General features: G+C 56.4%; 1 protein-coding gene across 7 annotated transcripts in view; it reads right to left on the bottom strand.

Annotated features, from left to right (window-relative positions):
* Window positions 1–1,505: 1,505 nt before the first annotated feature.
* DISP3 (dispatched RND transporter family member 3) overlaps window positions 1,506–14,793 on the bottom strand; it is a 58,129-nt gene continuing 44,841 nt past the window's right edge. For 3 of the 7 annotated variants that reach the window (XM_086342619.1, XM_086342621.1, XM_086342620.1), the window contains 11 exons: window positions 14,390–14,503; window positions 13,404–13,540; window positions 12,037–12,221; window positions 9,537–9,667; window positions 9,287–9,459; window positions 8,165–8,291; window positions 7,285–7,430; window positions 4,961–5,120; window positions 4,245–4,358; window positions 3,661–3,827; window positions 1,506–2,757 (listed from right to left, as the gene is read on the bottom strand). In XM_086342619.1, the coding sequence (XP_086198745.1) occupies window positions 2,395–2,757; window positions 3,661–3,827; window positions 4,245–4,358; window positions 4,961–5,120; window positions 7,285–7,430; window positions 8,165–8,291; window positions 9,287–9,459; window positions 9,537–9,667; window positions 12,037–12,221; window positions 13,404–13,540; window positions 14,390–14,503 (1,817 nt within the window). In that variant the 3' untranslated portion in view covers window positions 1,506–2,394. Of the gene's footprint in view, window positions 2,758–3,660; window positions 3,828–4,244; window positions 4,359–4,960; window positions 5,121–7,284; window positions 7,431–8,164; window positions 8,292–9,286; window positions 9,460–9,536; window positions 9,668–11,773; window positions 12,222–13,403; window positions 13,541–14,389; window positions 14,504–14,793 lie in introns of those variants that run through there. The other 4 variants (XR_015142794.1, XR_015142795.1, XM_086342624.1 and 1 more) reach the window with 4 other exon arrangements.

Here is a 14,793-nt window from a genome sequence, read left to right as displayed (position 1 = left end):
TCTGTGGGATTCTCCAGGCAAGACTACTGGAGTGGGTAGTCATTCCCTTCTCCAGGGAATCTTCCTGACCCAGGGACTGAACCTGGATCTCCTGCATTGTAGGTGGATTCTTGACTGTCTGAACCACCAGGGACAGGCTGGTTGGGGTCAAACTCTGGCTCTCCCACCAGCAGCTGCCTGACTCAGGCAAGGCAATCTCTTGAGCCTTGGTTTCCCCAGGCGTAAAATGGGTCCAAGCACCCCCTCCCTAAGGTTAACAACTGAGCTGATGCATGTTGAGCCTTGTTATGAGTTGAATTGTGTTCCTCCCAAAAGATATGTTGAGGCTAACCCTGGTTCCCATGAATGTGAGCTTGTTTTGTTTTTTAAATATTTTATTTTGGCTGTGCCATGTCTTAGTTGTGGCACATGGGATTTTCAATCTTCGATGCACCATGCAGGTTCTTTAGTTGCGGTGTGTGAACTCCTTAGTTGCAACATGTGGGGTCTAGTTCCACGACCAGGGATTGAACCCCTGCCTTGGGAGTGCAGTCTTAGCCACTGGACCACCAGAGAGGTCCCAGATGTGAGCTTATTTGGAAATAGAATCTTTGCAGGTGACCAAATTAAGATGAGGTCATTAGGATCTGATACAACTGAAGGCAATGTGACCTACACAGAGAGAAGACGGGCAAGTGAGATGGAGACAGAGACTGGAGTGATGTCTCTACAAGCCAATGAATGCCAAGGATGGCCAGCCACCAGCAGAAAGAACCCAGGAGAGGGGGATGGAGCAGAGTCCCCCTCAACCTCCAGAACAACCCTCTCTGTTTACACCTTCCATCAGATTTCCAGCCTCTGGAACTGTGAGAAAATAAACCTCTGTCTTTATAAGCTACCCGGTCTGAAGCACTTTGTTACTAAGACAAACCCTAAGAAGAGCAACTGGTATGCTAAGAGCTATATGTCAGCTTATACCATTAACCTGGTGTTTGGTGTCTGTCTTCACCATGGAGAGTGGGAACCAAAATCTGATGCTCCCTCAGCAAATACTGAGCCTCTGTTGGGTGCCAGGCACGCACTGGTGGTGACAGGTTGTTGCAGGTCTATCCTGCATGCCCAGCCTCCCTGTTAATATTTACAGATGACCAGGTGAGCTCACCAGGAAACCATCCACCCACCCTAAGGGGTCAGTCCCAGCTCAGTCTGTGTCCAGCTTCCTAATGCCCTGGGCCAATGTCTGTCCCAAGGAAGAAGGTCACAGCACGGTACTGGGAACATTGAAGGGGCTAATAAGTGTCCTGGTAGGGAGCCAAATGGGCTCCACTCCTATGGTGCCTTGCCCCAGAGTTCCCCAGCCTGACTCTGGGCTCCCAGAGTACTCTGTGACCCTACCCCAGAGGCTCCTGCCCCTTCCACTCCACCTCCATCTCCTTCCAGGCCCAGCGCCCGCCTCAGCCAGGTTCCCAACGGCACCATGCAAACACTTAGTTATTGCAATTTGAAGAATACAATGGAGCCAGCAATGCTTAAAATGCTCGTGTTAATGGCGGCGGTCTGCAGTTTCATTTCACTTTAATAAGAGCCATCTGCTGTGAGCAGGAGGCAGGCATGGCCAGCTCCCCATCCCAGGGGCTGCCTCCTCCCCTAAATTCCACCCACAGAGTCAGGTTGGGGAGGTGGAGGGCTTAAATTTGTGAGGAAGGCTGTGCTGGGGCCCCATGGCTTTCCAGAGAGCAGAGCCCCTTGAGTCTGGGGCCGGGGTTAGGACATGCAGTAACCCAGGCTGGTCCTTCTGTCCTCCCAGGCCAGGACCTAAAGGCCTAGGGAGGCCACAGGACCACCCAGCACTGGCCGCCATAAAACTGTTGGGGAGGGGGGGGCAGGGGGTGTGAGGCCCTGCCCTTGAACCCTCTGTGCTCTTCCTGCAGAGTTCCCGAGGGAGGCCACTCTGGCTGTGCCACTGACCCAGCTACAGGTCAGTTACTTCGCCTTCTGATGCCTTGGTTTTCACATCCATAGAATGGGGGCCCTGTAACAACCACATCAGAAAGTTCTTGTGAGCACTGAGGCAATGTGGAAATTCTGCAGAGGGAAGCCCCCTGCAAAAATCACCTGACTCCCCTGGGAACCAGGTTCAGGAGGAGGGCTGGTCTCTTCCCCTAACAGGGAGAGGCAGGGCAGCTGCCAGTGTCCAGCAGTGGGGAGTGGCAGCCAGCTTCACCACCCAGCAGGGGCTGGCACTGTGATGAAGGCAGTGTGGGTCACACAGGTGGGTGACGTCTGGCCCAGACGTTTGGGAACATAAGGAGTTGTAGCCGAGCTGCGAACAATGTGCCTCTGGGCGCAGAGAACAAGCATCTCGTCCCCCACCTACTGGACCAAAGGTGTGCAAGTCCAGATGTAGTGCCAGGGCTATAGGGAGGTCCCATTGGGCAGGGGGATCTTATAGCCACTCCGGAGGAGCAGAAGGCAGGCGCCCAGCCCCAGGGCCCCCGCCAGGAGCACAGCGCCCAGGGCTTTGAGGAAGGAAGTCCTGGTCCGCGTGAAGGAGCCGGGCGCCATGATGCCGAGCAGGGCTGTGCTGACCGTGAGCGTGTAGAGGATGGAGACGCCTGTGTTGAGGGCGACGATCTTGCCGAACTTGGCAAACGGGGCGATGATGCAGAAGAAGAGGGGCACCGTGGCGATGACTGTGGTGAGGGCGCTGGAGACGATGGCCACGCCCACATGCCGCACGGCCTCCAGCGTCCGCCACTGGCGCTGCGAGTGGGCGTCCTGGGGGTAAGTGAAAGAACGCTGGGGCCCCCCGGAAGGGATCACTCCCTGCCTGGGGCTTGGGATGGGGGGTTGGGCCCTGGGAAACACACACATGCTGTCCAAGGCCAGCCTTGCCCCTGCAGGGCTCTGATTCCACTTTCATAAATATGTGTGTGTTGGGTGGGGGGAGGGTGAGAGGCGGGTAATAACAGCACCTGCTCCGACGGCTCTGCGGGGACATAAAACCCGCTCCCCTGCAGCAGTGCCCAGCGCTGGGCACAGAGTAGGGGCTGGTTAAACATCCCTATGACAACCAGAACACTGATGATCTGCACGGTCAGTCCTCGAACATGGGAGCCCTGATTGGAACTGATTCCTTCTTTTGACCCAGAGCAGCTAAATGTATAACTGATTTAATTTATGTATTTATAAATGTTTCACACCAAAACAATTCCAAACTGGGGAAAACCAAAAACTTTATGAGACCTAGAGCTGGTTTTGGCACTGAGCACATGGGTATGTCTTCCCTAAGCCACAAGGTCCAGTGAGGGTGGGGTGGCCTCAGGGTCACAACTAGAAGGGCTCAGACCTGCTTCCTGGGCTTGAGAATGAGACTGGGAATCAGGGACTCGAGAAACAGGAAGGGCCCTTGGACAGCGCCTGGCCCAACTCCTCATGCTCACTTAGGGAGACAGAGCTGGGGGAGTGGACCCATCCACGGCCCACAATCATGCTGGGTGCAGCTGCCTAAGAGCTCGAGTCCCCTGGTGTGGAGAATGGCCCTGGAAACGGAGGCTCCTGCAACACATGCTGGATGGGAATCGGACACCATGGTGTCCAGCGACCCTTGGGGGTCTTCATCAGTGGCACTGGGGAGGGAGAAGATATCTTAGGGATGGGTGGGGAAGGTGTGGGGCTCACCTCAGCCTGGTGGGGGGGCAGATTCTCTCCAGCCAACAGGTAGCCCTCAACCAGATGGACGCAGTAATCCACGGAGGAGCCGACAAGAATGGACAGGGAGATCGCCTCCACGGCGCCCATCTCCCAGCCGCTCCAGTACATGATGGTCACCACGAGGCACACGATGCCTGCAGGGGGCGGCGGGGAGGTAGCTTGGACCTGGCCCCACCCATACAGCCCTGGAAGGGGGCTGGGCAAATTCAGAGGGTCTCTGGGGAAGGCGATGAAGTCTATGGTAGATCCCTCAACTCTGGTGACTGGCGAGATGAGGAGGGACAGGGCCTAAGAGGGCTGAGGGGGCCTGAAAGAGGTGACAGGGGGCAGCAACACATCCCTGGGCTGAGACCTGCCACCTGGTGCCACCTGCCTCCTCTTGGGGAGTGCACGGCCCTAGGAACAATTGTCACAGAGGCTCTTTTGGCCTGGGGTGAGGGGTGTATGTGTGTCGGGAAACCTTCACTGAAGAGATGAGACAGTTAAGGGTGGAGAAAAACTTGAGACCGCCAGTGAGACCCCTGCCCGCTCCTGGCCCCCGGCCCACTTACCCAAGATGCTAAGGAGCACAGGCAGCAGGAGTAGCACGTGGGTGGTGAACACAGCCACGGCGGCCACACAGATGAGCAGGGACAGGGCCAGGCCATACAGGGCGCTCTGCACCCCTGCGAGGGAGAAGCAAGGGCCCTCAGCTGGGCTGCAGCACAGGGCACCCACAACCCCCTCACCCTCATGGTTCAGAGGTACAGGGGTCACGCAGATCAGCACCGCCACAGCCAGCTGTGTCCCTCTGGTGACTTTCAGCCACATGCCCTCTCTGAATCCCCATTTCTTCATTTGTAAAAGGGGATAATAACAGTACCTACTCCCTAGGCCTCATTTGGAGTTTAAAGAGATAACACGGGCCAGGCCTCAGCCAGGGCTTAGCATTGAGAAGGCCTCCTAATGACAGATGGCTGCTTACAGCAGTCACTGGTAATGGTAATGACCGCTGGCTATGATGGCCATTACCATCATTACCATTTCTTTTTAAGTGGGCAAACTCAGGATCAGAGGATGTGGCCAGATGCCCCCAGGCAGGAGGGGACCCAAACTCTGGTCTCTAATCGGTGTTGGCGGCCACTGTGTGATTCCAGTTCCTCCAGGGCTCTTGGCCAGAATTGAGAAGACAAGCATGGCTCAGACAGGCCAGGCCGTAGCCTCCCTGGTCTGGGTCACCTGCCACCGCCCGCTGTGCCGGGGCCCTGGGGGAGGGGCTGCCGCTCGCCTATGATCTCCATGAAGATCTGCTTCCAGTGCTCGCAGGTCTGGAAGCCGTGGTGCAGGGCTGAGCCCTCAGGGAGTGTCTTCAGCTGCTGCTGCAGGAAGTTCTCCCAGCGGAGGTAGTCTGAGTAGGTCTGGAAGGAGGACTTGCCCTTGTACGTGGTCTGCGGGGACATGAGCCAGTGAGATGGGTTGGTGGCTGAGGCCTATTATGCTGCCCTGGCGATGGCCGGTCAGCTCTATAACAAATGCAGCTGATCCCTGGACACTTGCAAATGGAGTGTGCTGCATGAGGGGTGAAGGGTGAGCCCATCCGAGACCACCTCCCACCAGCCTCCAGGTGCACGTGTGACTCTCACAGCAGTGGCAGCACGTCCCAAAGCAACCGAAGGCCCTGCCCCATTCCATCCCTGCCCCACTCCAACAGGACCACCTCCAACTCCCAGAGTCCCTGGCTCTGAGTCCCATAGTTGGCCCATGCTGTTTCCTCTGCCCACAGAGCCGGCTTCTGCCCCTCCTTCAAGTAGGGTTCTGTCTCCTCCAGGAAGCCTTCCTTGATGCCCCAAGACAGGCATCCTCTGGGCTCTTTAAGCCCTTGATGCTTTCCATCATTGTTCTCATCACTGTCTGGCAAGCTGCCCCCACCTTCTCCTGGCTGGACTGTGAGTCTGGGAGGGCAGGTGGCCTATCTGATTCACAGTGCCCAGCTCTGGAACTTTCATGTATATTACTTCATTGATCCAATTCTGCCCTCCCTGAGCACAAACCGATTCACAATGAGTCTGTGTGCAGGTGTGTGTCTGAGTGCTGGTGGGGTGGGAAGTGATGTCCTGTCATGTGGAGGGACCTAAGCAGGGATTCTTCAAACTGTCTGTGGCTTCAGCCTTAAAAAGGAAGGAAATTTGGACACAGGCTACAGCACAGATGAACCTGAAGAGTTTTATGCTAAGTGGAATGAACCAATCATAAAAAGCCAGTGCTGTGTGAGGGATGAGAGTGGTCAAATCCATGGGGAAAGAAACAGAGTGGTGGCTGGAGGGGGCCCCTGGGGAGTCTACATTTATTGGGAACAGTTTCACTTTTGCAAGATGAAAGATTTTAGAGATGGACGTTAGTGACATTTGCATCACTGTGAATGTGCTTAATATTACTGAACTATACACTTACATTGGGGAAGGAAATGGCAACCCACTCCAGTGTTCTTGCCTGGAGAATCCCAGGGACGGGGGAGCCTGGTGGGCTGCCGTCTATGGGGTCGCACAGAGTCAGACACGACTGAAGTGATTTAGCAGCAGCAGCGGCGGCAGCAGCAGCATACACTTACAAATGGTTAAGAGGGCCATATGATGTATATTTTACTGCAATTTAAAAAAACTACTTGGGGCTTTGAGTGGCTTCTGCATTAGTCTGGGGCCCCTTAAAGGCTTGGAGGGGCTCTGGGTCTTCCTTCCTGTGGCTGGAGGTGAGGCTGTACATGCACTGAGGGGAACAGGTGGTGGGATGGAAAGCAGGGCAGGGGCCAGAGAACAAAAATTGCTGGCTTGTCACCTTGTCATATTCTTCTCGTTCCCTGATGCCTTCACGTATGTGATAGACCCTAGCTTCCTGATGACTGCCAGCGGGTGGGCAGGGAACTGAAACCTTAATCTTTAGAGGAGGAGCAGGAGGCTGGAGGAGATGACTGTCCCGCTCAAGGACAAAGAGCACAGCAAGATCAGAGCCAGGGCTGGACCTTGGGGCTCAGCATGGGGCAAGACTCATAGCATGCCAGGTGCCAGGGCCAGGCCTGATGCCTAGGTTGGGATGTGCATGTGTGTGTACAGGTGGGTATACATGGGTGTGTGTATATGGGTGCTTCCTTGGTGGAGCCCAGGGAGCATCAGGGATGAGAGAGAGGAAGCAGTGGGGTGTGGGGATGGCTGGTCCCCTGGCTTCCATCTCTCCTGGGGGGACCCAGCACAGGGGCTCTGTGGCCCAGAACCTGGCCCCTCCCAGTGGCAGAGGGGAACATCTTGAACTGTCACCTACCCCCATGGAACGATGTGAACCCTGAGCCTTTGGGGAAGAAGGGAGGTAAGAGCTGCCTGGCGCTCTGTGTGGCAGAAAGGCCCAGCCTGGTGGTCAGACAGCCTGGTTTTGCACTTGATGCTGGCACTCATGAATCCCGTGACCTTGGGCAAGCAATTTCATCCCTCTTGGCCTCAGTCTCCCCTCTAAGGAGAACGCTCTCTGCTCTGCTCTGGGACGGGGGCTAGAGATCAGTGGTGACACTGCACTCTGTTAGGTTGGCATGCTGCCCCGTGCCCGGTTGGTCCACCCAGGGCTCACCGACTCGAAGGCCATGGAGATCCACTGCACGCGGCCATCTTTGATGCCTACGGCCCCATGTGACAGCTGCCCCGGGAGCAGGTGGGGTTCGGGCAGCTCCTTGCACTCGGGGTGCAGCATGTGCAGGAAGGAGGAGATGCTGTAGCCTGCAGGGATGGCGGAGAGGGGGTTGTGGGGACCCGGGATGGGAGCATCTTTTCCCCCATCCCACCCACCCATGTGTACCTACCCATCTGAGTGTGTACACACCAGGGGCACACGCTTTCCCCCCAACCTAGTTTAAAAAACGTCTGAAACTACTAGCAATGTCACTGGGAAACCTACAATACCCATTTGCCATTGGGGCAGAAACTGAAATCCTGTGCCTTCTCAGAACCCACCTGCCAGCGCAGGAGACATAAGAAATGAGGGTTCAATCCCTGGGTCGGGAAGGTCCCCTGGAGGAGGAAATGGCAACCCACCCCAGTATTCTTGCCTGGGAAATCCCATAGACAGAGGAGTCTGGTGAGCTACAGTCCATGGGTTGCAAAGAGTCAGACATGACTGAAGTGACTTAGCATGCAGCACATGCATGCCTTTTCAGGAAGAACCCTAGTCTGACCCAGGTTTCTACTGAGGGGTTGGCCCCAGACCTCACCCCCAATTTTGGGAAAGCTCCTCCCACAGGTGTGCCCTGCACACTTCACACCTCCCCAGGCCTGTGGACTCTCTGCCAGTTCATCCTCAGGGATGAGACTACTCTTATCTGGAAGGTTCACATAGCTCCCACCCCCGCGTGGACACACACACACACACACACACACAGACGAGAGTCCACAGACACCCCAACTCCAGGCATGTGTGTCCTGGGGGCTGTCCCCACCTTGGACCTCACACCCACCTGAGGGCAGGCACTGGGCCCCGCCCGGCTTCACCAACTCCGAGTTCCCCGCTATGGCCTTGCAGAGGCGACACAGGTGCCCAATTTCTTTGAAGAGGTCAAAGCTGCTGTCATAGATGACGCTGCCCTTTCCCAAGGAGACACAAGCCAGTGCAGCTGCTCAGTGAGTCAGGGACTCAGTCCTGGCCCCACCCTGGGGAGGAGCCTCCGGCAGCTCCTGCAACCATCCTGGCCAGCACTCAAACCCTCTGCCTGGTTGCCCACGGTCCTGCCTGAGTCTGCTCTGCCCCACCCCCAGCAGCTCCTCTGCTCCCATCACTGCCCACCCCCACGGACCCCCTCAGTCTCCCTTCCTTAATTTTACTCACAGCATGCTCACCTGGGCCCTTGCTTTCCCCTCTCCCTCCGCATAGCTGACTCCCACCCCTGCCCTCCATCACCTGCTTCCTCTTCTCCCCACCTCCCCGTCCCTCTTCTGAACCCCTGCGGACTCATGGTCCAGACTGGATACAACTCCTCTGACTCCACCTGGCTCTCAAATTACTTAGTGTCTGACACCCTGTATACCCGGCTGGCTGAATTCCCGAGGCAGAGGTTACGACCAACGAGACCTACATCCACAGTCCTTTCAACCACATCTCAGCCCCCATCATGTGCCAGGCACAGACCAAGTCACACCTCTCTCTGTCAGATCCTTTCTCCTCCAGCGCCCAAGAGCCCCGCACCAGCACAAACATGTACAAAGAGGAAGACTACTCCAGGCGAGGGCACCCTGGCTGAGGCACACAACAAGGGCTATGGGCATGGGGTGGGGGAGAGGCCCCCTGCAGGAGGACAGGGAGGGTTTACCCACCTGTTGCCCTCCCCTCTGTTCCACCCCTAGTGATGCAGGGCAGCTGGCTTGGTCCCAGATTCCTGGGTGATTCTAAAAGCTCGACCCTGCTCCATCCTCAAGAGAAATGATGCCCCAGGGGTCCGGGGAGGTCCTGTCTGGGCTGGGTGAGCGGTCAAGGAGCTAAGGGTGGGGGTGGGGAGCTGGGCTGGTGGTCCCTGCACTGGTAGCTGTTCATCAGCCTGCTGTGGCGGAGCCCTCTGGCAGCTGTCCAGCGTGGGTGCACGCACCGGGTCTCCGATGACGTGGTTGTCCACCTGCCGTGTGCGGTTGATGCCAATGATGCCAAAGACCACAAAGACCATGGCCCCCGTGTCCACCAGTGGCCGCACTGCTGGCTTCCCACAGCCCGTGTTTATGCAGGGGTTGAAGCCGAAGGTGGCGGAGAGGCGGGCCTTGGGTGCTGCAGAGGGAGGCACAGCTATACAGAAAGGCCAGGCCCAGCCTCCCGAGGCCCCACAGCAGCCTCCCTGCACATACCTTTCTCGCTGGGCACGTAGAAGAACCCTTTGGTCGGCCCATCGGGGCTGGAGCTGAGCAAGCAGCCAGGAGGTGCCACACACACACGCCCGTGGAAAGGGGGCTTGTGGGACTGGGCAAAATACAACTTCCTGTGGAGGCAAAGGAGGCCGGGACTGAGGATGGGAGGGCCAGGAGGGCTAGGAGGGGTTGGGAAGGAGAGGCAAAGGCGTGCAGAGGCCAGAAGAACAACCCAGGGATCAAACCAGCATCTCTGACGTCTCCTGCATTGGCAGGTTCTTTACCATAACGCCACCTGGGAAGCCCTCCAGGGGTGCAAGAATTCTGAATGACCTCAGGGCCAGCCTTGGGGTCATTGCCCAGAAGCCCCCAGCCCCACCTTAAACTGAACAGTTACAGAGCTCAAGATTCTGTTTGAAGAAAGGATTCCACGGTCAGCTTATTTACCACTGGACTTTATGTAGCTCTGGGATTCCCTGGTGGCTCAATGGTAAAGAATCTGCATGTAATGCAGGAGACCTGGGTTCGATCTTTGGGTTGGAAAGATCCCCTGGAGAAGGGAATGGCAACTCATTCCAGTATTATTTTCCTGGAGAATTCCATGGACAGGGGAGCCTGGCTGGCTACAGGGAAGTCCATGGGGCCACAAAGAGTCAGACACGACTGAGCGACTAACACTTTCTTGATGTAGTTCCAGGTGCTTTATAGAATGCTCTAAGCTCATCCAGGCAGCATGACCCCAGTGGCTATTGTGTATCTGCAGAGGGAGCCTAGCCCTAGAGGGCAGGCAGAAGGACCCCACCTCCTGAGCCAGGTGGGCCAAGCTGGAATGGCCCAGTGAGCCCATCTTGGTCAACCCCCGGTCCCAAGCTGAGTCCAGCCTCATGTGGGTGCTCGCTGCCCCAAGGCCAGGCCCTGCCAAACAGACCATGGTCCCTGGTGGCAGAAGCGCAGGCCCTGCACTGCCGTTATCTGGACTGCGATGGCAGCGGGCTCTTCCTTTCGGAGCACGTATTGTAATTTGTAATGACATTGCGCTTGACTTGCTAGCTGTTGTCTCCTGCTAGTCAGCCCGAGGGCAGGAGTCACATCTGTCTTGTTTACCATCCCCAGCACTAGCCACATGCCGGCCCACTGTCAGTGCTCAAGGTTTATTAAATGAATGAATGGATGAGAGAGTAAGGCCCTCAGCGAACATAGCCTCAGTGGTCAGAACAGGGGGAGGAACCTGGGAAAAGATGCCCCCAGCTGGCTCGGAGACCCCTCAAGGCACAGCACACAGTTGCTCATTAAGTATTTGGGGACAGTGACTTCATGCCAGGCGCTAGGCAGGGCATGTGTATACAGTAGATAAGGACAACAGACACGGGCTCTCTCCTGTCACCTTACAGTCTCAGGGGGTGTTAGCTGCTCAGTCGTGTCTGACTCTGCCACTCCATGGAATATAGCCCGCCAGGCTCCTCTGTCCATGGGATTTCCCAGGCGAGAATACTGGAGTGGGTTGCTTGCCCTCCTCCAGAGGATCTTCCTGACCCAGGGATCAAACCTGGGTCTCCTGCATTGCAGGCAGATTCTTTAGGGAGGAGCAACACTAAATAAATAACCTCTGAATTAACTGTATGCACTGAGAGTGTGGATAGAGCCTTGGAGAGGTAGGCGGCGTGTACTCATTCTTTCCTTCACTCATTTACCCAGCAAGCGTTTCCTGAGCACCTGCTGTGTGCCAGGCTCTGGACCAGGTGAGGGGATACGGCAGGAGGCCTACATTCTCCTGAGCAAAGACAGGTAACGAACCAGCTGTCAGTATGCTTCCAGGAGGTGATGGGAACCAGAAAGAGAGCAGCTGGGTGATGTATGGGGAGAGATGGGGTGTGGCTGTTTCAGCTGTGGGAGGGCGGTCTGGTCAGAGACAGCCGTGGGTGGGGAGTATCTGGGTAAGGACCTAAATCTTGAGGAGTCAGTCATGGACTTCCCTTGTGGTCCTGTGGTTCTGGAGGAGCTGGGGAAGAGCACCATAGGTCCAGGGAACAGCAAATGCAGGAGCTCTGAGCTGGGAACTGCCTGGTGTGCCAAGGGGCAGGCAGACAGCGTCTCTCACAGAGCCACTCAGAGGATAAGGGGCAGATAGGGGAGAGAACTGTGGGCCTGGCATCTTGGTGTTCCCCGATCCCCAGCTCTGGGGGGGAGACTGTCTAAGCACACATGTGGAAATAGGTAGGGGTTTCTTTTTAAAAGAATTTTGTTTTTTAATGTGGACCACTTTTTAAAGTCTTTATTGACTTTGTTACAATATTGCTTCTGTTTTTGGTTTTGGTTTTATGCCCCTGAGGCATGTAGGATTGTAGCTTCACTGACTAGGGATTGAACTTGGTCTCCCTGCACTGGCAGGCGAAGTCTTAACCACCAGACCAACAGGGAAGTCCCTGGACAGCGGCCTGCGGACATCCCTGGTGGGAGGGGCAAACGAGTGGGAACCGGCTCGTCTGCAAGGCTCTGTTACCGGGTGTGCTGCTGCTCCTTGGCGGCCACGTAGAAGCTGAAGTCAAGCTTCCAGCCCCGTTTGGTGTCGCAGGCCAAGGTCGTCACCATCCACTTGCGGGAGGGGCTCGCCGCCTGGAGCAGCCCTACTGTAGACATACAAGCGGTCAGCTTCTTGGTGAAGTTACCAAAAGGCGCTCTATACACCTAAGCAGTGGATTGACAGAGACAAGACAGGTGACTCCGGGAGGCTGCCTCTGCCTGGGCTGGGCCTCAGGCTGGGTCCCCTCCCTCCTGGGAGACCTCCCCACCCCCTGCCCCTGTTCCAGCCCCCAGAGTCAGGGGAAGAGCTCTGGGCAGAACCCAGGAGGCTTGGGTTCGAGTTTAAAGGTGAGGCAAACCCTTCCCTCTCTCTCTCTGAGCCTCAGTCCTTCTTCAACTGAGGATTTACTCCAAGCCAGCCCTGAGCTGGGCTGTGAATACAACACTGAACCAGATGGGCTTGGTCCCTGCCCTCCTAGAGCCACGAGTGACGATGGCTTCAGATTCTTTTAAGGGCTTAGACTTAAACATTAGCATGATAAGACCCAGGAGGAATGGGGCAGTAGAAGAGGAGGGTGAACTGAGAATTATTTCCAGGACATGGCCCAGGGAGGAGGTGACATTATGTTAAGAAACCTGAACGGGGAGCCAGTCGTGCTTTAAGCTGGAAGGCAGGCTCTCCAGGCAGTGGGAATCACCTTGTAAACATTAGTGTAAAGGTCAGAGCCAGGGAATACCTCACACACTCCATCTTTCAAACGGAAATACAAACCCTGATCAGATTGACATGAGTTGACATGGGTAACTGTCACCCTGGAGGTGTAACATGTTAAAGAAACACCAATGATGTTTGAGAGGAAAAAATCAGAGGCCTGGGTTGGCCCTGGGAGACCCTTTTCTGGGGGTGTTAGAACAGAGGCTGAAAACGACAGTCTAACTCATGGCTCCCGTTCACCGAGTGCTTACTACATTCCAGGTGTTACAGAACTCACAGGCCTTGTCTCAAGTACCTCCAGCAACCCAGGGTGGTACCTTTCATACCCCCATTACATAGATGAGGAAGCTGAGGCTCAGAGAGATGAAGTAATCTTCCCAAAGACACACAGGTTATAAATGGCACAGCCAGAACTCGAACCCAGGCCTGGCTGACTCAGCAGCCCTGCTTTCACCACTCTGCAGGTCCCTGCTGTGGGCCTGGCTGATGGCAGGAGAGGGTCCTCATTTGCCTGGAGCAGGTCCATCCTTGCAGACCCTGCCCCTACCCCGACGTGGCCAGTGCCCACCAATGCAGCACTAAGGGCCCCTTCCCTGGTCGTGGCAGCTCACTGCATGAGAGCCCAGGCTCACCTGGAAGGAGGGCACCTCCCCGTCCCCAAGGGACACGGTCTGCCAAGGGGCAGGCAGGCTGGCATTGAGGGAGAACCTGTAGACAGTCGGGCGGCCTTTGTTCTTCACCTTGGAGACGTACACGGTGCCTGGGGAGTCTAGGGACAAAGGAGGGGTGGAGGAGGGGGGACGATCACCTCGGCTAGCATCCCCTGATCCTGCAGCAGCCCAGCCTCTGCTCCACTGGCTGAGGAGCTGAGCCTGATCTCGGGCTCATCTCCAAGTGTTGGCTCTGTTCCTGTATACTGGACCAAGCCCACCGCAGTGGTGGAGGGGCAGGTGGTGGTGGTGAACACGGGGATGGCGCAGTGACATAGATGGAGGGCAGGTGGTGGTGGACACTGGATGGGAGGTGGCAGGTGTGGAGGAAGTGACAGTGCAGGTGGAAGCCATGGTAAAGATGTGCCAGTATGGACTAGGGAAGTGGCAGTGATGCCAATGACGGGAGCACAGTGTGAAAGGTGGGGCCACATTGGTGATGACGATGGTGGGCACAGAGGGGGTGATGATGGTTGTGGGGTGACAAGGACATATGGAACTGCCCTGGGGGTTAATTCTGGGGGTTAACTGCGGGGGGTTAATTCCCACATGTATCCCAGCATACCCCCTCTGACGGGAACACCAGAAGGGATAAGCTAGGCTCCAGTGTTCAGGAGGCCCCCTCCCCCAAATCAGGATGGTCCGGCACACAAGGCGGGTTCGTGTGGCAGCACAGGCCAGGCTGGGGTGTGGCAGGAGGGCATCGCCTTGTTCTGGCCGAGGAGAGCTGGTGGGATGCTGGGCGAGGGCCTCAAGTTCACTCCCCTACCCCCACCCCCAACCCAACCCTGTTGTTCTTGAAGGAGAATCAAAGAAGGGATTTTATCTGCTCTCCCTGCAAGACCCCCGCACCCTTGTACCAGGACATCCTGACACCCCCACCCAGACAGTCCACATTCCCCACTGACCCTGCAGCATGGCCTCAGGCCGGCTGGCCCAGGACACCCCAGAACCCCGCTTCTTCTTCTCCAGGGACGTCCGGATATTGTTCTGCAGGCTGTGGGGCTTCTCCTGGAACAGACCTACCCCCCGCGTCGTGTCAGGGACAGGAGGGCCTCCCTGGCTGGGCTCGGCTGAGGTTGGGACAGTGACGATCCCAGGGACACAGGCCCTGGAGCCTTTAGAAAAGGGGGTAGTGTCAGGGTGTCTGGGGAAAAGGTTTTTTCTAAAACAAACGTGGGGAGAACTGAAGAAATGCCAAATGCATAAGAATCTTAAGGCAAAAGAAAGGTACCCACCAGCCTTACCCCGAGAAAGACACTCAGAAGCTTTCCCTACTCACCCTCATCTTGCCTCACTTTCCCCCTGTCAA

This window comes from Bos grunniens, chromosome 16 (genome assembly GCF_055505025.1).
Source record: "Bos grunniens cultivar Pamir isolate PY7600 chromosome 16, Bosgru_T2T1.0, whole genome shotgun sequence".
In the NCBI taxonomy this organism is placed as follows: Eukaryota; Metazoa; Chordata; class Mammalia; order Artiodactyla; family Bovidae; genus Bos; species Bos grunniens.
This window is presented reverse-complemented; position numbering and strand designations above follow the sequence as displayed.